General features: G+C 39.1%; 2 protein-coding genes across 3 annotated transcripts; one reads left to right on the top strand and one right to left on the bottom strand.

Moving 5' to 3' along the window:
• Positions 1–2,163: 2,163 nt before the first annotated feature.
• smim7 (small integral membrane protein 7) lies at positions 2,164–5,047 on the bottom strand. 2 transcript variants are annotated; one of them, XM_057842076.1, is made up of 5 exons: positions 4,960–5,041; positions 4,681–4,722; positions 4,540–4,592; positions 4,367–4,457; positions 2,164–2,774 (listed from the first exon to the last, which is right to left on the bottom strand). In XM_057842076.1, the coding sequence occupies exons 1-5, from the start codon at positions 4,983–4,985 to the stop codon at positions 2,759–2,761; spliced, it is 228 nt and encodes a 75-aa protein (XP_057698059.1). In that variant the 5' UTR covers positions 4,986–5,041; the 3' UTR covers positions 2,164–2,758. The 2 variants fall into 2 exon arrangements, with proteins under 2 accessions (XP_057698059.1, XP_057698057.1); XM_057842074.1 differs by having other exon boundaries at positions 2,745–2,889; positions 4,960–5,047.
• A 6,323-nt stretch (positions 5,048–11,370) lies between these two features.
• On the top strand, positions 11,371–27,947 carry tmem38a (transmembrane protein 38A). Its single transcript, XM_057842072.1, has 6 exons — positions 11,371–11,985; positions 20,423–20,579; positions 23,914–24,098; positions 24,183–24,270; positions 26,868–26,985; positions 27,152–27,947. Exons 1-6 carry the CDS (start codon positions 11,862–11,864, stop codon positions 27,353–27,355), a joined length of 876 nt encoding a protein of 291 aa, XP_057698055.1. The 5' UTR covers positions 11,371–11,861; the 3' UTR covers positions 27,356–27,947.
• The last annotated feature ends 5 nt before the right edge of the window (positions 27,948–27,952 follow it).

A 27,952-nucleotide genomic window follows, 5' to 3' on the forward strand; every position in this document is an offset into this window, starting at 1 on the left:
GTATGAAATTGGCTGTGGGAAGGACCCAAGGCAGTTGAACACACAGAGCCAAGAGGGTTAGCTGGCTCGAGACATATTTTCTGTTGAATGTTGTTTTACATCAGGATGTTACTGTTTAGTTTTGTTTATTTGATTAAGAAAACTGCAAGTAGTATTGTTTGAATTTGATTTGGAATAAACGCTTTGAACTTTGTTTGATTGATTTGGATTGATTCAACGAGTCAAGAAACCACGAACCTGTTTCTCGGCAGCAATTTTTTTTTTTTTTTTTTGCAAAACAGTCCTTACAATAATATCTTAGAATTTCTTGCGGGCCAATAAAAAACTTGGTAGTTGGTCGTAGTTTGACTTTTTCTTAGTTAAAAAGAACCAAAAATAACCCCATAAAGACCTGACACAGTGATAGGGTGTGGTATAGTGGTGCGTGCTTGGTCTACTAATCATTACTGCATTTTTATATTGTTTATATATTCTATGTGACTATGTGAAAACATTACTTGAATAATCCATTTTGATGTGGCATGGTTCAGCGGTAGAGTCGTCGTTCCCCAACCCAGAGGTTGTGGGTTTGGTGACTGATGACATTGCCTAAGTTCCTTGAGCAACATACTGAACCCCGCGTTGCTCCTGATACTGCGTCATCAGTAGGTAAATGAGCATATAGAGTCATTGAGCTTTGAGTGCTATAAATATGCTATACAAGGGGTAAATCCAGGGGTTAATTTGTGCCGGATCCTACCGGAATATTTGCAACATTGATTTTGGCCTCCCTGTGTTCCGGGACTTATTTGGGCAAATCCGGCACGAAAAAAAAAAAAAAAAAAAAAAAGGAAAATTTGCGGCATATGGGGAGCAAGCAGCCAGGATCAAACAGTATTTCAACACGCCAAAAAGACAGCTGCATTTATTTTTTTTTCAAAAAGAAGGAAGATGGTTCAAAACGAGCCAGAGAAGCAACAATCGGCGATTAGGGCAGCTGCAGCGATCATGCTAACGGGTGCCGCAGGAGGCTAGCGCCGCAGCAACTAGCCAGGTTCACGGACAGCCAGCTGAGCCGGGGAAGGAGGCTGCTACCATGGCACCAGCTGGTCAGGTTCAGCGCCACCCAGAGTGGGGGCCAGCTACAGCGCCAGCAGTCAGCCAGGTGGACCAACAACAGCCGGAGCAACAGGCCAGTACCCTGGCATCAGCTAGCTTGGTAGAGCAGCCGAAGCAAAAGCGCGCTTACAGGAAGATTCAGAAGGAGAGGAGAGCGCACTGAGTGGAGAAGAATGTGGGACATCCAGCGACAGTTCAGGGATAGGATGCACAACTGTTTGGACAGCAGCTCAATTCAAGGTGAAGCAGACTTACAACCAGCACTCTCGTACCACTAATGACGTTAAACAACTGCATCAAGTGAACTATTGCGAATATATAACGGACCGCAACATTAAAATCAGCATAAAGTGTGTTCATAATGTGAGCTCATTTGCTGTCAAACTTAAGCTTTCTGGTCTTTCACAAAAAGTAGTTCCGACACCGTTTTGAATTATTTTTAATTTATTTGCTTACATGGGCCAATACAATAATTACAACTGTGTTATTGGAATAAATTATTACATAAGTATAATGAATTAACGGATAAACATGTTTGTAAACCACAGATTCAAGGCACGAATATAACTGCGTAGTAATACATTTGGTGATGAGGCCCTAGCCATGTATTAATCATCTAGCCATGTTATATCATGATTAAAACACGGCAACTGACCAATCAGAGCGCTTCTTCAAACCCACCAGTTATTATAATAAATAATAATAATGGGAGAATTGTTATTTATTGTAATCTCCCTGATTTTTTTTATTTTTATGTTTTACAAGTTAGACCTGTTGAAAGACTAAATGCTGACTGTCCCACATGTGGTTATGTGGGCAATTACCCGTGCTGTGCAGAGTATAGCTTAAACAATTGTAAATTGATGTCATAACATTTATACCATGGATGTTAACTGAAACTGAGGCTTGCAAGTGCCACAGCATGGCAAGTGGGCATTTGCGTGTTATTTTCAGCACCATTTTGTGCGTATGTTCCGGGACCTGTGCCCGTCTCGTCATCCCTGCGCTGTCATGTTTACTTTGTGTTCCAGCACCTTAAGATTTACAAATTAAGCACTGGATAAGTCAATTTACCATTTTTTATTCTGAAACATTTACATTGCAGCAACATTAACTTACAGTACATGCTCATGGGAGTAAAAAATTAACATACACTTGTCCTCTCTCAGGCTTAACACAATGCATCATTAAGCAAAAGATCTAAAAATCTAATGTGTGAGTGTATTTGTCAAACTGTCCATTTTTTATCTAGATTGTGAAGAAATGAGCATTTTACCTATATTTCAGAGTGTCAAGAAAATAAGTAAAGATTCATGTATAACGCTAAGAAGTAGTTTTACCAAATTTGAATGAAATTCAGTTGGAACAAGACAGAAAAGTTGGGATGAAATAAGTCCAAAATTTTTTACATGCAATAACGGTTTCAGACTAACATGAGACACAATAGAACCCAATAACAAACTGATTAAAGTGTCAGTCCCTCTAGATGTGTAGGATAAAATAAATACAGCTATTTATAAATTTCCATAAAGTTTTACAGTTGAATGGTGGCTAGGAAAATAAGGAAGTATTTAAAAAAAAAAAATCATTAGAGGTGATTTTGAGCATCCATCTTGAAAAATCAGTCCCCTGGTGGTAGTCCAACTACGGCCATTGTTGTTCATGACCCAAACAATCTGTAAAAATTAAGGATCATTTTTAGAAAAATTGTACAAGTTCCCCCAATTTTCTCTCAGCAACTGGGTCACGATGTGGGAGGATTGATGAGTCATTTTGAAGTGCACTTTTGACCTTAAATATAGAGACAGAGATGAGTACGTCCAAATAACATATAAATAGTACCTACTGTATAGTTAAATAAATTAGGGTGACCATACGTCCTCTTTTGCCTGGACATGTCCACTTTTTACATCATGTCCGAGGCGTCCGGCGAGGTTTTATAAAATTAAAATTTCATGAAAATGTCCGGTTTATTGACTGACGATTTGCACAGAATACTACTGTACTGTCGGGCCAGTGACATGTTCCCCATGAGCCTGCCCAGTTGTTAAGACTTGTGTTCAATACGTATATAATCAAATGCTCATGTACCTAAAAGAGTAATTAAGACAAAAATACCTTTATTCTACTTTGGATAGAAATTTGCGCATGAGTGTGCAGTAACAGACTGGCTTTATCATGGCGTTAACTGTCAATTCTCATTCACGAACAAATCCTCGTGAGTCGTGATGACAGGAGCTCACAGGCTATCGGTATGTACACTTGCCAGTTTGGTGTCGCATCGTTACGCTGCCGATGATTGTGAACTTTTATAGCAATTTTTTATTTTTGTGTCGGCGATCTGTGCTGTCAGTGAGATAAGCTGTGTTAGGTTTTATGGGATATGTAGTTTTTGAGTGCTGCGCTTAAAACCATGCTGGTTAATTTGCTTGTCTGTTTATTTTGGTTATTGTTTGCATGTAATCTAGAACATTGAATGAGAATAAAATAGAATGGGAATAACAATTTGTCAACGGCAATTGTAGTGGTAGTCTTGAGGCTTCTGTTTAATTTACATTATTTTAATGGAAAGAGAAATTAGCTTTTTGGTAAAGTGGGATTTTCTAGAGAAGAGGTATTATTTAGAACAGTGGTTCAGATTATTTATTTCTATAGAAAGAATTGAAAAGATAGCTATTATTTTCTTCAAGGATTCACATACAGAAGAGGCTTTTTTTTTTTTTTTTTTTTTTAAATAACTATTTAATGCCAGTGTTTTTTTGTGTTATTATTTTAGGAATAACAAAGCCTGTTCGGTAACCTCTGAATTTGTGTCTTTGGTTACATAGCTTTTTTTTTTTTTTTTTTTTTTTTTTTAAATAAAACTGAATTTTTCTATCCAAACGGAGGAATACATTTTACTTGAAGTTCACTTAAAGATGCCTTAAGTGCCGAGGTCGGGCCGAGTGACGTCTTTTTTCGGAAATCAAAATATGGTCACCCTAAAATAAATAAGATTATAAATGCCAACTCTTGTGGCACATTCGACTAAATATACTCCATACATTTTGAAATTAAGTCATAATTAAAGGTTTTCTTTTGTAAATGGATTGTCAATAGGATGCTAGTCAGAAGGGGGAGATTGAACTCTAGGAGGGTGAACAGGGAAATCCCACTTTTAGCTGACCACAAAATGTGATTTTCAGGAGAACTAGGTTCACAATAGAAATATAACAGCAACGGGGGGTCAGAGACAAAACTTTTTCACATGTCTTTGGTCGAAACTTACAGAATCATGCAGAACATGATGAAGATGTTCCACAATGCTATGAAGATGCGAAAGTATCGCAGGCTGAGAAGGAACTCGCGAATGTTGTCACCTAAATGAGATATATAGATTAAAAAAAAAAAAAAAGCCACAATAAATGCACCCACACTCTTGTTTTAAAAATTAATACACACCAGTTGTTGGAGCTCCGGAATCATCTCCGAAACCGTGTGATTCTTTCCTTTTGCTGTAGCACAATTCAACTCAATGTTATTTTACAGCTATGACACTTGATTTACACCACTTTGTCTGACTATCAAAGTAATTGTACTCACAGCTTGAAATTAAGCACAGCTCCTGCATTGATCAACAAGGTCCTGGAAAATATTAAGGGGAAAAACCGAAAGGAAAAAGAAGATTATTATCCCTGTCAACCTGTGTGTTGTCTACGCATCAGCTAGGTAGCTGGTGAGGTGGCATTAGCACGGTGCTATCTAGCCTGACATATAGTTCGACAGATTTATTGACACGTACATAAAAAACGAAGATTAGACATAGTTATGGCATTTACATATGTTGAACGCGTGTATATTTGAGTGAACGAATTGAATTACCCAAATAACAACAGGTCTGCGATCATCGTGTCAACATTAGTTATCGACGTACTTCCGTAATCGTCACCATGAAATGTGACCAATCGGAGCTCAGTATGCTCGAAGTTCCTGTACAATAATTTACCCTGACTTTTGTTTACCAGGTAAGTTCGTTTACTTGTCAGTCAACACTCAACACCTACGATTATATTGTTAACACACTTCAACATATATTTTTGGTTGTTTTTATTTTATTTTATTTTCAAAAATCGGGCAAAGACTTTAGACAGTTTAGTTGAGAAGTGTCTTTTTGCATAAAAATAGGCCTGCCTTAGAAATGTAAAACAAATATTGAACTAAAACCTGTCACACGAAAATGCTTTCGTGTGACAGTGTTTAGGACAACGGCTAAATCTAACTTTGGCTTTTTACTGCAAATAGAAGGATAAAACGGTGAGTTTTTCTACTATTCACTGAGATCCTGGCAAAAAACAACAACAACAACAACAACAAAAAACACCTAAATTACTGTTTGGCTTGAATCATGTATACTATTTTTCCCCGCTTGTGTATTGGGGTTTCTTGAAATAGGACGAATTTTGCAGCACAATAACAATAAACTTGTCTGTGTTGTGGCATGCGTCCATAGGTGGGTGAAGTAGGCAAACATTTTACTCGAGTAGCGTTACTTCAAAATAATATTACTCAAGTAAAAGTAAAAGTAGTCATCCAAAAAATGTACTCAAGTACAAGTAAAAAAATATTTGCTGAAAAGAATACTAAATTAATGAGTAACATTATGAGTAACGGCTTAGGATGTTTGATTTTTTTTTTTAATTTTTTTTAAACAATGGTATTTTTTTCCCAGCACAAAGTTATATATGAATTGTTATATTTGAACTGTTATTATTGTTATACTGTTCTATAACCTATTACATAACCACATTAAGCCAAAGGGGAAAAAACCAAATCATTGGATTCTGGTGAGGGGAAAAAAATCTACAGAAATGAAACATTATCTTTCCAAAGCGCATTAGTGCTTTCTAGTGGAGAAAACATACTTCCTATTATGGAACTAAAAGGATCATATTTTTGGTTTTCCGTGGTCAACCGATGCCAAATAAAAACTGGGAGAGAGGTTAAAACCCACGCTTTTGTGTCCTTTTGGCGGCAGCGCTCTATGTTAAATACTTCATTTTTCATGATGGCGTGATCATAGAACGGCAAGCTTGAGTCTGATTGGTATAATGAAGTCATGTGATTATTGTTGCTACGTCTGATTGGTGAAACTGGTAAAGCCGCCGTTGGCATCTCAGGCAAAAAAAAAAAGAAAAAAAAAAAGTAAAATCTGATATGTAGAATAAAGAGCAAAAATGAAATGACTAGTGTAGCCCAAAGTAGGGGAGTAAGAGTTGTGTTTCTTCTTCACAAATCTACTCAAGTGAGAGTAAAAAGTATGGCTTTCTATAACTACTCTACGGAAGTACATTTTTCTCAAAACGTTACTCAAGTAAATGTAGAAGGTACATCCACATGTGGTACGTCTGGGTGATACGACCCTGATATGTTTTCATAAAAAGTTTTTTTCCCCCCTGAATATGCACGGCTGCAAGAGAAAATACAAATTTAATGACAGGGAAAAAAATTAACTCTTTCAGTGCCATTGACAATGATAGATGTCCAATCTGGGGCACGCAGGCATGTGGGTCTTTTCATCCTTCTGCTGTGAATTTAAATTAATTTGTCAGTAGTTAGATTTCCAATCTGTTTATCAACTATAGCTGAAATACAGGGTAAAGGGCCCTTTAAGTAGTGTCCTTCTGTACAAATGCATTCTTGAAATCTACTGTTGACTGCTGTTGAAAACAATGGAATTTTTGAAGTGCGTATTGGCAGACATGAGCAATTGGCAGCACTGCAGGACAGTGACCTTGAGCAAGCAAATACTCTACAATTTTAGTAACCAATTCAGGATGAAATTCACAGTATCAGTACAGTCATTCCGCGCTACTTCGCGCTTCAAACTTCGCCCCCTCAGTCCATCGGAGATTTTTTTTTTCAATTAGAAAAAAAACCAATACTGATGAGCTGTCCCGAGCCGATAGCTTAGTATCACTCTCCATCCCTCCCTCCCTTCCTCTCCATGCTCTTTGTTCATCAGTTAGTGCACTGGAGTTGCTTATTTAAGTTAACGATGATTGACAGACATTTAATGTTTGATCTTGCCACAGATGCCTGGAAGCCGAAGCTTCAAAGCGCTGCATATGTCAGTCATCATTTAATTTGTTAAACAGTTGCTGTGGCAACTCATTGTGTGTAAAGGAGCAGCTTGAGCGGATTTGAGTGGACTCAATCAATGAAGCATTTAATAAAGACAAGCGTTTTTATACTTTATTCTTGTTTAAAAAATATTTGGAGGGACTGTAACATGTTTAAAACTTATAATTATTACATTTGAAGTGCTTAAAAACCATTTATTAAAATATATACACTGTATAGATAAGTTTTTTTTATTAGATTTTGGGGAAAAAAGTGAAAAAACATGTCTTATATGTATGTCTTTCAATGCTAAATCTGAATAAATACATTGAACACACTAAAAAGTGCTACTTCGCGGTTTTTCACTTATCGCGGCGGGTTCTTATCCGCGAAAAACGACGGATCACTGTATTGTGACACTGTCTTGTTTAGGAGTGGGAACCTCTTGGTACCTCACGATACGATACGATTTGCGATACAAAGCTCACGATAACGATGATCTGATGATATGGCGATACAACGATTATCGATACATTGGTCAGGAAATCATTCTAGGATATTCTACAAACAAGTAATACACAGGAAAACAAGCTTCTGCTGTGAATTGGAATGAGTTTATCACTAGTAGACGTCCAATCCATTTGAACTGGGAGGGTGGCAGCGAATGAACATTCGTTCATTCGCTGCCATCCCTCCCACTTCAAACGGATTGAATGTCTATGGCCGGTAGTGGCAGCCAGTGCCAGGCAATGAGGTAATTTTGGGCTATTTAAGGTCATTTACCTGTTGATATTGGGGTATTTTATGGGTCATTTCCTGTTTGAGTTACAGAACAGGAAGTGACCTGGGAATCACCCAAATGAATAGGCAGTGACTCAAACTCAACAGGAAATGACCTGTACATGCCCTAAAATGAACAGCAGGTGACCTGTAAATGCCCTGAAAATCGGACAGAATTACTGTGAATGCTCTCGTTTTGAATGAACGAACGTTCCCAGTCTAAATGGATTGGGCGTCGAACACAGTCAATGCAGCCTTAAGCCTGAGTTATACTCCCAGCGACTACGGCGTCATTCGACATGTGATAGTTCTCCGGCCAGGTGACGAGTTGCTCTGTAATACACCGCCAAGCCACTAGAGGGGTGTGGCGTTATGTTTGTACGGTTTTGGGGCATGATTGTTGACTTCCTCTTGTCTAGTTTAACGGAGAAAAAATAAACAATGCAAGATGGAACGCTTGAATGTGGATCTTCAGCTCATCAACATTGAATAAATGTTGATCATACAAATGTTGATGCGCAGGCGACGCAGAAAATGGTTTTGAGGCGGTCTGTCCAACGTTTGATGCCGCATAGAGTTCTAGCCTCGGGTGCAAACCAGCTAGTTGTAGCGGCTAGCTTCAAACTGGATTCAGATTCAGAATATTTATTGTCATTATTACAAAAAAGCACAACGAAACTTTGTTTGGAGCATCCATCCAGCTCATACAGCTAAGTTGGTAAAGTGCAAAGTGCAACCCCATAAAATAAATACCCGTCAGTACCAAGTGTAGACATTGACACAGTTTTGGACATATGTACAGCAAAGATTCAACAGCAGCATGAGGTCATGTCAGTGCTAAAGTGCAGAGCAAAAATATACCAGTTGAAAACAGGCAAAAATCAGTGCAAAACCCAGATAAGTTAATCAAGTATAATCAAGTACAGCCTACTGGTTGTCAACCAATGGGTAAGTGTCAGGGAGGAGGAAATAGTGGATAGTGACATACTGCAACAATGCAAACCAGCTCAGAGTTATTGTTGTTGGTGGATGTGGATTATTGTCCATAAGAGGGGGACAGAGAGGGGAGAGGGGCAGAGTTCAGTAGCCTCACAGCCTGTGGGTACAGACTGTTGGACAGTCGTGATGTTCTGGCCTGTATGGACCTGTACCTTCTCCCTGAGGGCAGTAGGTGGAAAAGATTGTGAGCAGGATGGTGCTGGTCTCGCAGGATGTTGAGCACTCTTCTCATACAGCGATTGGAGTAGATGGTGCTGATCTCAGGGAGAGTCATTCCCATAATTCTCCCGACAGCTCTTACCACGTGCTGGAGCGCCTGCTGGTCTGCCTTAGTGCAGCTGGAAAACCACACTAAAGATCCGTATGCCAGAACACTGCTGATGGCACAGTTGTAAAAGTTCACCATCAGTGGTCTGGGGATGTTAGTGCTCTTCAGCTTCCTCAGGTAATAGAGGCGTTGTTGTGCCTTGCTCACCGCTGTGGAGATGTGGTCCCCCCAGGACAGGTCCTCAGTCACTGTTACCCCCAGGAATTTGAAGCTTCTCACCTTCTCCACCACATCGTTGCCGATAGTAAGAGGCTGATGGATGATGTGACTCCCCTTACGGAAATCCACCACGATCTCCTTGGGTTTCTTTGTGTTTAGAGCCAAGTTGTTTTTGTGACACCATGACTCCAGATGTTGCACCTCTCTTCTGTAGTCCATTTCATCGTCATTGGAGATGAGTCCGAGCACTGTGGTGTCGTCGGCAAACTTGACGAAACTGGCGTCGAGCACTGTGTCCAGCGTTTTGTCCGAGGTCTGCAAAGCCCTCCAGCCCAATTTGTTTGCCGTGTCCTACAACCAGCCAGTGGGAAGCCATATCAGGTTTCTGGCGTCTATTGAACTTCCCAAACTGCGTTGGAAGCCTTGATGTTAACGTTATCATAAAAGCACCGAGGCACTCTCAATCAGTGATGATATATCGTGTGTGAACTGTCTATTGTTGAAAATTAAATATCAAAACAACTCTTTTGACACCAAACCAGTGCTTTATTCTTCATATACTTGAAGTGTGACACGTAAATAAGTCAGACTCACAGCAAACATATGTACACAACAAATGATGAAGTGCACCAACCAAAAATACGACATAAAGTGATAAAAAAACTGGCAGTTTTTGGCCGACTGGGTCACTGCTTCGTGTGGCCATTCGATTCCGAACACACACATAGTGTATTTGTCCCGGTGGTTCTTCCTTTTTAAAAAAAAAAATTTTTTTTAAATTTTATTATTCAATCGCTGGCTGACCTCCAGCCCCGTATTTTCAGCAATCTCCTCCCACGAATTGCTTGCCATTTGACAATCTTCATAATGTCTTGATGAGACATTGTAGAAGTTCTCGTACTTGCTCTTCGTTGATACTCTCGTCGGTTTGGTCCATTTTTGCGTGTAGAAAATTAATGTTTGAGAATGACGGTGATTTCGCACTGAACCGGAAACAGCAGTCTGAGCGGACCAATCATAGTCCGTTTCCACCGTGTCATACGCGTCTACGCGACGCGAAGGTTAGAAAATTCGAGAGGAGCGCAGGGTCGTAACTTGGGTCTTCCTGGACGGCGCAGGTCTGACGCGGAGGTATAACTCGGCCTTTAGAGTTAACTGAGACACTACTATGGTGGAAGATTTTGGTAGCAACTTGTTGGTTCATTTTATTTGATTTTTTTTAGACATTGAAACCTTTTTAAAACGATGTCTCGATTCTTGGCAGGAGCATATTGATAACCTTTTGGGATACAAAGTATCACGATATATTACCATTTCAATATTTTGTCCCACCCCTAGTCTTGTCAAACAGGACTGCCTAGTGTAGTATAGTGTAGTGTGCAATATTTCGTATATATTTTTTCATTAACACACATTGCAGATTAAGACATTATAAGTTTGCAGTCTGAAAGTTAGTATAAGTCAATACTTTGATATTCAATATTTTGCATTGATCATTTAGCCTTTCAATGAATTAGATGCATATTCGTGAGAAATGTAGCCCTGACCCACGTTCACCCAATCTGTTTGGTCTTATTAATGTCCCGTCCCCAGCAAAAAGTGTGCGTACATACAGGTTATGCTGTTATATCGACCAATACTGAGACCAAACCTAAGCCCTTGGTTTTGTCTCATTGTAGTTTCAATATGTCTTACTATTCTATGTTCTGTTTTGTCATCTTGTTATTAAATGTTTACCTTCTCCTGTCTAAATGAGAGAATAAAACAATTTGCTGTTTATTGCAGCACACAAAAAAAACAGCTTCTTCTACAATAGCAGCCTACAGGAACTTTCACTTGGTATTTCATTTGGTGTTATAGTGCCATCTAGTGTCAACAAGTGACCACTGTCTTTTTGTTTGTCGTTTCGTTTGTTGATCGTTATAACGCGTATCTTCTGTCTTTTATCTCGGGGGGCGTATCAACATCCGATTATACTATTACATGTGCAGGGCACGCCATATTTAATCCGCTATGAAAAGAAAAATTATATGTCGTCTCAGTGTTGTTTCGTTGAATGTGTTTCTCCACCAGACCCCCCACTAGCGACGTTGGGAGCTGAAGACGTCAGCTGCCGTGCAAACCTGTCACCTAAAAATCGGAGCAGCCGGCCCCCGGCACATGCCATGATGAGGATGAAGATGGTTCGAGTAGTGATGATGATGATGATGATGATGATCTTGGGGGGATGAGTGGTATTAATAGGAAGGCTTGAGCGTCTCAATCTTTCTCTGTCGAGGCTAGAGGGGCTTTGTGGAGAGTCCGTGGACCGGGGTGCGGGGAGGGGGTCTTCCGATCCTGATTGTGCAGTTGGACATTAATACCAGTGAGGAATCACCCGCATAATAACACGGGCGAGATGGATGTGCTGGCTGCCCTCAATTTGGGTGATTTAGCGATAGCTTTCTCCAAAATGGGAATGTTTCCTGTCTTTGATGTGGCTTATTACATCGTGTCCATCCTCTACCTCAAGTATGAGCCAGGTGAGAATTGATTTATTTAATGGGTTGTTTGACTCATTTAGTGTCGATATTTTTAAAAATGCTATACATTTTATTCAGACACATTTTGCTATCCTAAAATAAAAGTGCATAGTTAAATTTCTTGTGATAACCACTGTCTGTTCAAATACCCCTAAAAGGACTTTCTGCTGATTTTACATGGCAAGTGCCCTTTTTCCACCAACAGTTTGACCTGTTACATAAAGTGTGCAGCTGTGAAAGCTCGGCTTGCTTCAGTCTGAGGAAAAGTTTGACCCCATTCACATACACAGAGGAAATTACTGAAGTGAATTAAAACACTTAGGGTATTGACATTGTCCAGTTTTAAGTCCTTTGAGCGACAGAGCCTTAGGTGGATGAAATGCGAGCAAAGGCCCACGCATGCCAGAAACTTGGGCAAAAAATAGAAAGGCCTGAAATAGATGTTAGTGGGCCTGTAAAGCCCCCCTCGCTCTTGTAGCTTTCAGGATTTATTATGTGCTATGTGGACTGAATGTTAAGTAAACATGGAACAATTTAGTCTGCTTTTTACTGAGGGAAATGTTGCTTCTTACTTTGCAGGAAGACTACATTGATGTTTCATTTCTTTTCATCTGAATATTTTAGACACATGAGGTCACACATATAACACAAAATATTGAAATTGAACTCTTTCAGTGCCATTGACAATGATAGACAGACAACTAGAGTCCTGCAATTTATGGCTCCAGAGCCGTACGTGGATCTTTCTGATGTGACTGTAAATTGTCACAATGTAGATATCTAATCCACTTGAACTGTCGTCATTAGTGGCAGCCAAATAGTCAATTTAAAATGTATTATGAAATTTAGGATGATACCAGAAGTAGGGGCTTCAGAAGCTGCGCTGCAACATTTCAGGTAGGGTTGGGGTTAAGATGTGCCTTGCTCAAGGACATGGGAACAGTAGTCAGGAAAGAGATGCGGATCCCCTAACATCTAGCTGCGTTTTTTTTTTTTTTCATTTAAGTCGTAACTATTGTATAATACTGAGTACTGTAAACTAGGCATGTGCCGGAATGAAATTCTGACGGTATGATATCCTCAAGCCAAAATATCACCATTTCAAGGTATCACGGTATTGCATTTACATGTTACATACATGTTACATACAGAGGCGTAGCAAGGGTCCCCGGAGGCCCCAGGCAACAAGCAACATGGGGCCCTTCGAGCATGTGCAAGTAAGGGGGACAGTTGAACTTGAAGCAATAGAAGAAAGAGTAGCAACACAAACATACCACCATCGGATGCAGAGGTATATTGTGTGAAATCAGTAGTCAGATTGGCCCTACGACCCACCAAATTCAAATTATTCCGTAAAAAACACTGATTAGTGGACTACCGACCGAAATGAGTATTAAATTTGCTAATAAAATTGTTTAGGATTATTTTAAATGCATATAAGTTATATTTTTCTTATACAGTATTCGACGAGGAATATGATAGACCCATTAATAGACATTTTTGTTGAAAAATCACCATTTCTTTAAGTAGTCACATGAATAATGAGTTGGCCTGTGAAAATCAACATAAAACAACTCCGCAAGGACTTTCCATTGAGTACTTGGTGTGTCACTCTTTTTAAACAATTATTTGGTATTAATAACTGATTGGACTATCTTAAACATGTATACCTCTGGGGGCCCCTGCTGGCTGCGAGCCCTAGGCAATTGCCTGGTTTGCCTAATGGGATGCGACACATCTGATTACATAAAAAGTGTTACTTTGAGATAGCTGGGTTTAAAAAAAAACAAACAAACATTGAACAGGATTTTATTTTTCAAAATATATTAGCAAATTGGAACATAAGTTCAATGTTAAGTTAAAATAAATTAAAAATATATATATTATAAATAAAATTAAAATAAATGCTGTCGGTGAGCCTAAACCCACAGCCACAGCTCGACATTATTACCATCAGAACAAAAATAATTGAATTATTCTCCACAAAAAGCACGTGGGTATGACTTGTATCATGTTTACATTATACACAGACTCTATTTCTCAACACAGACAGTTGCCAGAGAGAAAAAAACACCACATTTTACCACCTCTAGACACACTAAACATGCTGCACTTAACTCTCGTAGCTGGTGGGAAACGTTCATGAAAGTGTTTCCTAACCTTTAATTTTGTATAAATGCAAAATCATATTGAGATATTGCCTCCTCGGCAGCCATGCTCTGCAAACATGTTTTACATCTCAGTTGGCCCTCCTCCTCAAAACCGTGGCCGTCTGTAACTTTTCTGTAGCCAAAGTATTCCCATACCAGCAATTTAGTTTTCTTCGATGGGGGATAAAGTTCAAGGGTTTCACCTCCTCCAGTTGCACAGCTGACTCACTGACACTGAGCAACAACCGGTGGGGGAGGGTTGAGCCGTGCAGTTAGACGTGAGGGATTTCTCCATGCATTTTTTGGGACATAAAAAATAGCTAACACGTTAGGGACGGTATGAAGTAAATTTGTATTGCGGTTTTGAAACCTTGACGTTGTCACACCACGGTATACCTTGAACCCGGTAATCGGCACTTCTACTGTAAACTATGAAAGAAATTGCCTTTTTTAAATAGTTGTGCTACAAGTCTGACACATACACAAATATATATATATTTTACTAAACAAACCTCCGCGACCCTCGTGAGGACAAGCGGCATGGAAAATGAATGAATGAATGAAAGATTTTTAAAGTGAGTGAAGAACATATCTACTGCAAATGTAAAATGTGATTTCATGTCTTTGGTGGGACTCAGGCATTAAATCTTCAAATTTGTGTCATGTATTGTTCAGAAAAAAGTTTGCCAGTCAAATGAGTCATGTTGCCATTTATTTGCATGATTTCATTTTACATCCTATGAGTGCAGCTTTCTTGTACGACACACTGTAAGACCTCAAAGGGGTCAACACTGGTGTAAGGATAGGAGATACAAGTGTTGGGGTCAAGGGTTTACGACACGTACGACACATGCAAGGTGGGGGAGGAAGAAGTGAAGAAGAATCTATTCTTAGGGTGGCATTTCTTCGCATCAGATTGCTTTAAAAGTGAGCTCCACAACACCCTCACACACCTGTTGTTGGACATTTGTGAGAAACAGTTACACTCTGCTTACTGCTTTATTAACTGTCTTGGCTACATGCACTTAATGTTAGAACCACTGTGTTGTGTCTTTAATCATGCTGCAATGATCAGCTGATTATTTGATTCAAGTGCGTTGGAGGAGGTAGGGCTTGTCTTGGGCACCCCTACTCAAGCAGAATGCAATCGATTGATGCATTTCTATGCACTTCACTTTAATGTATATGTTGCTTGTCATCCCGACAACAATTGAACAAGCAATTCTTCTTAACATCAATAAATTAATAGACATAGTTTAACCTCATTGTTTTTTATCACGACTGTGCACTTTAAGGATTTATTGTACTATATGAGTTGGTAAATAGTGAGCGAACAAATAGGAAGATTTTATCATATCCTATCAGGAGCGTGCACTTGATGGGGGTCAGGGTGTGGATGCAGATACAGCACATAGACACACGCGGCTTACACTGATAGCAGCTTGTGAAGTTCATTGCATCGTGTTTAAGGTCACAGAAAGTAACAGAAATACCAGGCACTGAAAGGAGCAAAAAGAGAATGCTCATATTTTGTGGTCATTTTATTGCCAATCCAATAACTTAATCAATTTATTAAAACGTGTATAGAAAATGTGATCTCAAAAAATTGAATTAAATAAAAGAACTACATCACCTCAATTGAGCAAACTGAACTTCAGTTGGGATGTTGTTATTGTTGTGTTGGACATCTCCCCGCGTAGAAGGAATTGCAGTAACCCGGTAGTATTCGTCGAGTGACAGTGACAATCTATGTCAGGGGTCGGGAACCTTTTTGCCTGAGAGAGCCATGAACACCACATTATTTAAATGTAAATCCGCGAGATTCATACAATATGTTTAAAACTAAAAATACAAGTAATGTGTGCATTTTAAGTAATTTCAAGACTTTTAAAGTACAAGGGTTTGGGTTAGTCTCTGAATTGTTTTTAATAACATCGTTATGCTGTTGCTAATCAATAATGACGTATTTCTTACCATTAATGCGACTTCTGGTGCTGCATGGTTTTGCTGATGATTTTGCTTCATGCAGGCGTTGAGAAACTTAGGATGTGTCTCTTTTCATGTTTACGAAGCGCCACGAATCCTGTTTTACCACACCACGCACGGAGCACAATCAGTACACACCGAAACAAGTTTATCAATCGGTAGATTTTTTTTTTAGCGAACTCAGTGAAGGACTTCAATACAGTGGGGCAAATAAGTATTTAGTCAACCATTAATTGTGCAAGTTCTCCCACTTAAAAAAATATTGAAGAGGCCTGTAATTGTCAACATGGGTAAACCTCAACCATGAGAGACAGAATATGGAAAAAAAACAGAAAATGACATTGTTTGATTTTTAAAGAATTTATTTGCAAATCATGATGGAAAATAAGTATTTGGTCTATACCAAAAGTTCATCTCAATACTTTGTTATGTACCCTTTGTAGGCAATAACGGAGGCCAAACATTTTCTGTAACTCTTCACAAGCTTTTCACACACTGTTGCTGGTATTTTGACCCATTCTCCTTTATAGCAGTCATGTTTTGTGGCTGTCGTTGGGCAACACGGACTTTCAACTCCCTCCTCACCCTGTGGCATCAAAATGATAACAAGAACGGTGAGCAAAAATCCCAGAACCACACAGGGGGACCTAGTGAATGACCTACAGAGAGCTGGGACCACAGTATCAAAGGCTACTATCAGTAACACAATGCGCCGCCAGGGACTCAAACCCTGCACTGCCAGACGTGTCCCCCTGCTAAAGAAAGTACACTTCCAGGCGCGTCTGCGGTTCGCTAGAGAGCATTTGGATGATCCAGAAGAGGACTGGGAGAATGTGTTATGGTCAGATGAAACCAAAATAGAACTTTTTGGTAGAAACACATGTTCTCTTGTTTGGAGGAAAAAGAATACTGAATTGCACGGGCCAAAATACCAGCAACAGTTTGTGAAAAGCTTGTGAAGAGTTACAGAAAATGTTTGGCCTTCGTTATTGCCAAAAAAGGGTACATAACAAAGTATTGAGATGAACTTTTGGTATTGACCAAATACTTATTTTCCAAAATGATTTGCAAATAAATTCTTTAAAAATCAAACAATGTGATTTTCTGTTTTTTTTTCCCACATTCTGTCTCTCATGGTTGAGGTTTAACCATATTGACAATTACAGGCCTCTCCAATATTTTCAAGTGGGAGAACTTGCACAATTAGTGGTTGACTAAATACTTATTTGCCCCACTGTAAATAAATAAATAAATCCCCCCCTCTTGTTGTCCCTTTCATAGTCAAAACCTTGAAATCACGCTAAATTGAGATAAATTGCTTATGTCTGTTAACTTATCCAAAGCGAGAGGAAAAAACGGTGCCGCATTTTTGTCCTTCACTTGCGTTGCCTCAATTTGATTTTTAAATTATGATGGTCTGTATCTGAAAAGTCGTCAAGAACTCTCCACAAAGGCAAATTCCTGTCAGAAAAGTACGATACTCCTTGTCTTTTTTTCTTTTTCCCCATCTTCTCAAAAGGGTTTCTAAAATTAGCAGACAAACGCGGAAAAAGGAAACTGAAAACAAGGGAAGTTTTCTTCACGCACATGCGCAAATTGGCCGCTATTTTCGACAGCAAAAACAGCGATCCCACTTGAACAGTGTCTCTGCCTCATCTGCCTTGCCAATGTGATTGATAGATAAGTAAAAATATAGATAAACATAGTACGTTTGCCACTTTCCCACTAAAGTTACTGCGAACCGGCTTTCTAATCACCGGTTGTAGTATACGGACTACGTGTCCCATGATCACCCTGGGCTCACGCAGCCAATGGGCTGGGACTTTGGGGAGATCTAACGTAGCACATCTTGTTTGCTATTTGATTATATCTAGCGCGAACTGCCCGAGTGTTGTTGGAGCATTAAAAAAGTTAACGCAGGCTGCAAAAATCACGTCTGCTCATTACTGCACAACACCAGCATATGACCGTCGCCGTTTCGCACAATGCACAAAGGAGTATAACAAAACTTTTTTTTTTCTTTTTTAATACCGGATTGGCCCGAATATAAAACGACCCTGATTATAAGACAACCCCCCTCTTTTTCAAGACTCAAGTTTGAAAAAATACTTTTTGAACACCAAATTATTTTTTGTACAGAAAATAATTACAGTACATCTGAAACAAATGATTATATCAATATATTTGAGAAAAAAAAGCATGTTATTTTGCCTCATTGAGATCTTAATGTCTGAACATTTAAATATGTAAACTAAAGTGCAATCACATTAGTAAATTAATGGTTTATTTACATTTCAAAAACCAGAAGCCAATCTATTGTGATAAAACAACAAAATTGCAATAACTGCATTAACCATCAAAGTGAAGTGAACTGAAACTAGTCTTGAAACAAATCTGAATAAGGAAAAACATTGCAATAAAATAATGCAAACTGGTTAAACTTGAGAGTAGCTGAGATCTGTCATGACAGAACATCGCTTCAATGATATCTGGCGCCATCTAGGGTCGTGAATGGGTATAATGACCGCGAATATAAGACGACCCCCACTTTTTCAGTCTTATTTCAATGCAAAAAACAGTCTTATATTCGGGCCACTACGGTAATTTAAGGTTTCTCTGCGAGCCAGATGCAGCCATCAAAACAGTCAGATCTGGCTCGCGAGCCATAGGATCCCGACCCCTGATTTACGTCATCTCCCTGAGTGTCTATAAAACATGGCGCCCTCCGCATGTCAAAACATGTACTAAATATTATAGATTTTTAAATCAGTGGCAATATTTAATGTGTTTCTAATAACATATTTTAGTAAAAGAGAACAATTATGGCTTATTAGAGCCTACAAATCTTTAAGTCCGAGTTTCCCTTTAAAAAGGTATTGCTTGGATGGCAACATATTTTAATCCAAAACCTGTATGTACCTTCCAAAATTAATGGTGCCTTCAAAGATGTTTAAGTTACCCATGCAACTGGCACTGATGCAGCCCCATACAATAACAGATACTGGTTTATGGAGTCCTCTTTATGCCAGATGACATGGTGTTCCGGTTTTCCATAAAAAACCTCACATCTATATTTGTTGAGCAACAGAACAGTTTTTTAATTTGTCACACTCGATTTTAAATGACTCCCGGCCCAGAGAAAACACCCGCGCCTCTGGGTGCCGTTTAGAAAGCGGCTTTTTTGCACTGAAGAGTTTAATCCAGCAACAGCGAAAGGCACATTGGATTGTGTTCTCCGACCAGAAGTATTGCCGAGCCCATTCTGGGATTTCCTTTACAGTGTCATTCTTGTCTTTGGTGCAGTGCCAAAAATCACAGACACACAGTGTTTTGGCCTTGCTACTTACTTGCACTGATTTCTCCAGATTATCTGAACCTTTCGATGATATTATAGACTGTAAATGATGAAATCGCTAAATTCCTTGCAGTTGTACGTTGAAAAACATTGTCCTTAAACTGTTCAACTATTTTGTCGTGCAGTTCTTCAAAACCAGATGAACATTGCCCCATTTTTGCTTGTGAATGACTGAGCAATTCTAGGAAGTTTCCTTTTTACCTTTTTATGTTATCCACCTGTTCCCAATCACTTTGTTTACTTGAGAGATGCTCCAAACTGGTGTTTGATGAGCATTCCTCGACTCTCTCAATCTTTTCTGCCACCTGTCCCAGCTCTTTTGGAACGTTGAAGCCATGAATTTTTCTAAGTTAATGATTATTTGATAAAAAATAACATTTATCAGTATGAACATTAAATATAATGTCTTTGTGTCTCCGGTGTTTAAGGAAATATATAGGATTAACATGATTTGCAAATACAGTAATTGTCTTCGGGTTTTATTTTTATATATTTAATAGTTTTGGTATTCTCTTGTTGTTGTTGTTTTTTTTTTTAATTATGAAAATACAGGTGGACGGAAGATGATTTAAGGGGAACGGCAGTGAGAAGGAACATAGGGAATTGGGATATATAAACATGATTGAAAATATATGTTACCTGCAATAAGTGGCATTATAAAATCATCACGACTCAATAGCAGATAGGAAATCAATTGGATGAAAGGAAAGATAAGGGTATGACGGGGGGGACAAGTTCGCAAGCAGTGCATATTATGTGTTGTAGGGAACCCATATTAAAACTAATGATATGTGAGAAGTAGCGAGGGTGGCGTCCGGAACTAAAGTTTAATTTTGAAGCACTACCTGTTGACAAGGAATATAACTCCAAATTGCATTTTTCAAGCTCAAATCATGCGATCCCGACTTATGATTTTGATGACACCCTCTATTCATGTGTTGTTCAGGCTCAGTGGAGGTTTCTCGCAGGAGTCCCGTGGCCTCGTGGCTCTGTGCCATGCTCTATTGCTTTGGGAGCTATATTCTGGCCGACATCATGCTGGGAAGTAGCCCCATTGACTACTTCCAACACAACAGCCACATTCTGCTAGCCTCTGCTGTCTGGTGAGAAAAGCAATCATTTTTTTCCTTCTTTAATTAATAATTTCATTTTTTTGACAAGTCACGTCAGATTTTCATGCTGAAACAATGACACACCTGTTAATCAGAAACTTCATTCAAAGAGAGAGAGAGAGCACCTAGAAGTTGTCCCTAAATATTTGAAAATAAAGTTCCTCGCCATTAATTGTGAATCTTTCATCGATTAGATTAAAAAGAATTTAACTTTAGTTGATTGCTGGCATGCACTGCAGTGGATATAAAAAGGTTTTTAGAACGTTTCATTCCATATTTTGTGAACCACTAGAAGGAGCTGACATACCACTGGTGATATTTGGTCACACCCCCCCCCCCCAACTCATTGCCACTACTGCAAATTGTACCGTTTGTCTCTAAAATTATTATTATAAGTACACCGCTGCAAAACATTGTGTCCTTTTTATTTTAAAGGAATAAACGGAATATAGATGAAATTAGAATAAAGCATAACTTTATTAACATTGTTTTGTTGATAACAAAATCAATTCATTTGCCTGAATTACAAAAAAAAAAAAAAAAAAAAAGGTCACATCCAAACAAAGGCATAGGTTTGGTCTCTATGATATATCGGGATAACCTGCATGTACACTTTTTGCTGGGGATAGGACAATGATAAAACTGAACAGATTATTGAGCCGGCGTCAGGGCTACATTTCTCACGAATATGAACCTAATGATAGGCTAAATGATCAATGCATAAATAAATCTGTATTGCCTTATTGTACTAACTTTAAATGTGTGACAACGTTTGATTCAAACCTTTGTATTCAAAAAGTACTATAGAAACCTTTGAAGTGCAAGCCCTTTATTAAAAAACAGGGAGCTATCCGAGAATGGGTCAACCTCTGGGGGACACTTGAGCACCCCTAGACTCAAAATAAAATATTGTAATATAAAAGTGATATGGGAAAAAATAATGAAAAAAAAAAAAATCTGACATATCCAAAGGACGATCTACATCTGAGGCGTACTAGACTACTCTAAGACTCGAACCAAAGTACTCTCATGAAATTCTGACTTGTGATTTAATGTCACAGATTTTTTTTCATGTGAGTACATGTTCATGTCAGTGTCCCTCTGAAGTGGACCCATTCTGGGATAGTTTTTTTAATAAAGGGACTTGCACTCTGAAGCCATCGGGTTGCATTACCATAATGCACATAATGCAAACAATGATCCAAATGAGGGAGGGCCAGCTTGACTTCGTTGTTCCTAGTGGAGAATGGCCTGACTGCAGTAGTTTTGCAGGTTAGGAAGTTCACACGGTTTAATGTTATGCTAACTCTGATGCCGGTCGAACTTTCACCAGCAAAATTAAACGGTAAATGGTGTTGTTATACTTGTATTGCGCCTTTCCACCTTTTGAGGCCCTCAAAGCGCTTTACACTATCTAGCCATCCACCTACTGGTGACGCAGCACCAGGAGCAACATGGGGTTCAGTATCTTGCTCAAGGACACTTAGACGACTTCATCAGGGCGGAGAATCAAACCCACAACCTCTGTGTTGGGGGACAACTACTCTACCACTGAGCCACACCACCCCCAATTAGTGGTGTTTTCCCCACCTCCACAACATTGATGTCTTTTTACATTACTTAAGAGTGGCTGCTGCTGCTTTTGGCCGAAAAAAAGCTTCTAATATCCCTCCTCTTCGAAGGGGGAGGAGGAGAAGACATGTTATCGACATAAATCTGTCGGGGCTGTGTGTGTGTGTGTCTGTGTGGAGAGGTGTCTAGTCATCAGCCAATCAAACGTCCGTTAGAAGGGGAAAAAAATGGACCGGCAAGTGAAAAGGGATAAATGTAAGTCTGAACATAATGAAAATAATTCAGTTAATAATGGTTGGGCTTATTCTCTCCTTACAACATAAAGGAAGACAATCTAAATTACCTATATAAGTGGAGTCATTATATAATGCAAATATGGTCGCTTAAAAGTTGGTGGGGACAATTTTAGCATCCTGAAAAGTTGCGAGTGTTATGTCCCTACAGTCCCTATGCAAACCTACGCCCTTGCATCCAAATTGTAAAAATAGACTCAAGGCACATTTTTTGACCATTTCATACAGAAAAATATAATTTAATAAAATACATAATAATAATACATTCAAATTGATTAGCAACAATAACTTACGACTTAACTTACTTAAGACAATATGCCAAACAGTTTGACCCCCCCCCCCCCCAAAAATGGAAGAAAAACGACAGTGTCATTGGACAGAGGAAGAGTTTTTATTTTTGCTGCAGGCAGTATTACCTCCTTTGCTATGGTGTGGGGTTATTTTGCAGTGAGCATGCTAACAGTGATCGCTGGTTTACTGATGTAAGACTGACAAAGAGGGACGATTGTTGGCAATATTCTGACATTTTTATTGAAAAACAATCAAGCCGCTTATCAATGTGATTGGGGTCTAATGTCTTTAATTGACGTCTTAATTGATTTGGCTTTCCGCTGCGAACATTTTTAGACACAGTAAACAGACTGGTCTTTCCTCGTCTCCTACTGGATTAAAAGTCAAAACTAAAAGCCAAACGCTACATATTCTTCGTCATATATCCTCGTCTAGCTCTTCATATCTCCAGTGCTCTTTGCTGTGTGGTCTTGTTTGGTTAAAAAATACTGCGCACACTGAAAATGAGAGCGCCACTAAGTGGGTGTGCAAGTGCACTTTATTCTAGTACGGCAAAAATGCATGTTTCCCCGGGGGGGGTGCCCCACCACTTTAGAAGTACTGGTGTAGTGGCATAAAACAAAACCACATTATAGTGATATAAATTTTGATTAGGTAACTTAATGACACAATACTGAAAACATACTGTACATCAGCATATTGTTACATTGCTATTAATTATTTTCTCTTTGTTAAGGTAGCTTTAAATCGCGAAGGTCTAACGTACGTTGTTATAAATAATGTGTGCCAGGACTGGTTGTCACACCCATTTTGGTGTCATCAAAATGGGCCGGGACCCCTCCCTGAATCCCTTCAGTTTTGGAAAGGGGCAAAAAACTCACACACAAAGTGAGGTCAAATGAGCAGAAAATTTGCTACGGCAAGGAACTGTAAGATGCTCAGGACATTGTGAACAGGCAGATTGTCATGGTGAAGCAGCAACAAGTTGTCATGCACAACGTCGTTCCTTCTTGTACATTAAATTAAATTAACGCTGTGTGATCTCTTGTCCATGTGCTGACTAAAACTTGAAGCTGGGGTTTGAAAAATATCTTTCAAACACCTCTTACAGCAGCACAAAGCAGTCTCCTTGAATCTCATTCTTAGGTCTTTGTCGTATACCCACACAGGTACCTCATCTTCTACTGCCCACTGAACCTGTTCTACAAATGTGTGGCTTTTCTGCCTGTCAAGTTGGTGTTGGTTGCCCTAAAGGAAGTCGTCCGCACTCGCAAGATTGCCGCCGGCGTCCATCACGCCCACCATGCGTACCACCATGGTTTCTTTATCATGGTCATCGTCGGTTATGTCAAAGGTAAAATACTAGCAGATCACACTATCACACAGGTGGAAAGTGATGCAGTAATATTACAAATGGAGCCACTGTTTATCCTCACAGGGTCTGGGGTGGCTCTCATTTCCAACTTCGAGCAGCTGCTGCGTGGCGTGTGGAGGCCCGAGAGCAACGAGATCCTCAACATGTCATTGTAAGTTGCCTCTGCGCTGATACACACACCTGTCTCCAATTGGTGGGTGCTGTAGAAGTGGAAATACCATGTGTTACCATTTGCTGGTTAATGAGATGTCACTGACCGACTGTTTAGAAAGTTACCAACTGTTATTTCATATTACACACTGTTAAGTCTGGAAGCACTATCAATAAACTTTGTCTTATTGTTTTCACAACACGGCTGTAACAAACCAGTACGTAAAACACAACACACTCATTGAATAAATCATAATATGATCATAAATAACAAAATGGATAAATCTTTACTAATACAAATATAATAAACAGTGAAGAAAATACGTATTTGAACACACTGCTATTTTACAAGTTCTCCCACAGGGGTCTGAAATTTTCATTTTAGGTGCCTGTCCACTGTGAGAGAGATAATATAAAAAGAAAAATCCAGAAATCACAATGTATGATTTTTTTTTTTTTTTTACAATTTATTTTTGTGATACAGCTGCAAATAAGTATTGGAACACCTGAGAAAACGAATGTTAATATTTGGCACAGTAGCCTTTGTTTGCAATTAGAGGTCAAACCTTTCCTGTAGTTTACACCAGGTTTGCACACACTGTATCTTGGCACTCCTATAAGTCAGGTTTCTGGGGTGTCGCTGAGAAACACCGAGTTTTAGCTCCCTTCATAGTTTTCTATTGGGTTTAGGTCTAGAGACTGGCTAGGACATGCTATGGAACCTTGTTATGCTTCTTACAGAGCCACTCCTTGGTTTTCCTGGCTGTGTGCTTCGGGTCATTGTCATGATAGAAGACCCAGGCACGACCCATCTTCAATACTCTGATCGAAGGACTGAGGTTGTTCCCCAAAATCTCACAATACAGGGCCCCAGTCATTCTCTCTTTAATACAGTGCACTCGCTCTGTCCCATGCGAAGAAAAACACCCCCAAAGCATGATGCTACCACCCCCGTGCTTCACAGTAGCGATGGTGTTCTCTAGATGGTACTCATCCTTCTTCTTCCTCCAAACACGTTAGTGGAATTATGACCAAAAAGTTCTATTTCACTCTCATTAGACCACAGAACTTGCTCCCATGACTCCTCTGCATCATTCGAGAGGTCATAGGCAAACTTAAGACGGGCCTTGAAATGTGCTGGTTTAAGCAAAGGAACCTTCCGTGCCATGCATGATTTCAAACCATGATGTCCTAGTGTATTACCAACAGTAACCTTGGAAACAGTGGTCCCAGCTCTTCTCAGGTCATTGACCAATTACTGTTGTATAGTTATGGGCTGATTCCTCACCTTTCCTAGGATCATTGAGACCCCACGAGGTGATATCTTACATGGGGCTCCATTCCGATTGAGATTGAATGTCATATTTAGCTTCTTCCATTTTCTAATGATTGCTCCAACAGTGGACCTTTTTCCACCAAGCTGCTTGGCAATTGCTCCGTAGCCCTTTCCAGCCTTATGGAGGTGTACAATTTTGTCTCTGGTGTCTTTTGACAGGTCTTTGGTCTTGACTATGTTACATGTTTGAGTCTTACTGATTGTATGGGGTGGACAGGTGTCTTTATGCTACTATCGATCTCAAATTAGTGCATATGATTCAGGATAATACATGGAGTTAAGGTGGATTTTTAATGGGCGGACTAACAGGTCTTTCAGGGTCAGAATTCTAGCTGATAGACTGGTGTTCAAATACTTATTTGCAACTGTATCACACAAATAAATTGCTAAAAAAAAAATCATGCATTGTGATTTCTGGATTTTTCTTGTTAGATTATCTCTCTCACAGTGGCCATGCCCCTACAATGAAAATTTCAGAGCCTTTCATGATTTCTAAGTGGGAGAACTTGCAAAATAGCCATGTGTTCAAATACGTATTTTCTTCATTTTAGCTCTTTTTACATTGAAATTTAATTTACACGAGTTTAAAAATTGTATTGTCTCATTTTGCATGTTATTTCAAGCTTTAAGTAGACAATGGCACAAAATTGAATTTCATGATTATGCCTGCCAAAGTTAATTTGGATAGGGTCATAAGCAGGACAGAAATTGGATGGATGGATGTGATAATTAAAAAAAAATGAACAAATTATATTTTATGCACAGTATATCTAACGTGGTTTGTTTTACCTGTATTATACTGTAAACGCATGCATGCGTATTTGCTTATTAACAACAACTCAACGAACCAATTCAATGTGATAACAGTAAAAAACACAAGAATTCAACTTGATTTCATATTTTTTTTTTTTTAAAATGATTGCAACAAATATTAGAAGACTATATCAATGCATACAGACCAAGACAAAGTTCTTCGGCTGGATTTAATTTCTAACCAAGTTATTTTTTTCAGTCTATCCACCTGTTTCATTCTATTCAGCAAGTACCAGCACTTTACTATGAAGGGAAATTACATAATTTATCAATAAATTACTAATATGCATTCAAAAATTATAGGTAAAGGTAAAAATATATATAATTATTTGTTGAAGACAGAATATCAAATTCTTCTTGACCTCAAATTTGACAGGTAAAAGTAAACATTCATTGACAAGTGGGTAAAGATTATACATCTTCTTGTTTTTCTTCCTTTGCCTCTGCAGCCCTACCAAAGCCAGCCTGTATGGAGCCATCCTCTTCACCATGCAGGAGGCTCACTGGCTTCCAGTGTCCAAGAGCATGCTCATCATCACCTTTACCCTCTTCATGGCCACTAGCAAGGTTTGCCCCGTAAACATGACACATGAAAATGAATCATTCAAACTATTACAGTAAAATTCATTGATACTATATTTGATCGCTGAGATTTTGACAATGGCATGTCTGGACAGGAAAGAATTCACCTTAAAATATCAACCAGATGCTATCTTTCCTACTTTTATTAAAGGTGTGGATGACTGCCCGTCACTCCCACGGTTCGCCCTTCAGCCTTATTGAGTCCTGGATTTGTCATCTGCTCTTCCGCTCCCCTCTGGGCGGTTCTGAAGAAGACCATCATCACGCTCCAGCCGCCCCAGCCCCTTCATCGCTGAAAAGCAAAGAGGACCTGAGTGAGGGTGCTCGAAAAAGGAAAGCCAAGAAAGCCGAGTAGACTGCGAAATGTGTCTGACTCACCAACACGACCTTCACTCTATGGCGCCTCTTTTCTTGAAGCAAAAGCGTTTTTACGATTGAGACGCTTTGTGTTTGAGCCAAACGGTGCCCTGAGTTTTACATTTTCATTTACATCTCACAAGGACTCTGTAAATACAGTAGGACTATCCACTTTTAAACCTTCCCTGGCCATTTTAAAAGCTATTTTTAACATTTCCATCCATGCTTATGTTGTCCACATTCAGGCCGCTCGTGCTCAATGTTGGCGTGTCGGTGGTTATCTTTTGGTCCATTTCAGTGGTTTCTGAACGGAAAGAAAAAGTCTATTTCAATCAGACAAACATGATGAACCTTTAATGTGAAAAGAAATAACTTTTTATCGACACTTACGACTAATTAAAATATTTGAATAAAAATGAATACAAATGTTTGTCGTGTATTTTCTTCATGTAGTGGATGACATTGAGGTGTTTTGATCACAATTAGTGTTTATGTAATAAATTTCAGGCAAGAGTTTACTCCTAATAGAATTTTCACAATGGCAATTTTATGATATTTCCTCTTCACCACCACAGTGGATTAGGAGGGTCATTGC

The sequence above is a fragment of the Corythoichthys intestinalis genome, chromosome 7, assembly GCF_030265065.1.
Source record: "Corythoichthys intestinalis isolate RoL2023-P3 chromosome 7, ASM3026506v1, whole genome shotgun sequence".
Taxonomy (NCBI): Eukaryota; Metazoa; Chordata; class Actinopteri; order Syngnathiformes; family Syngnathidae; genus Corythoichthys; species Corythoichthys intestinalis.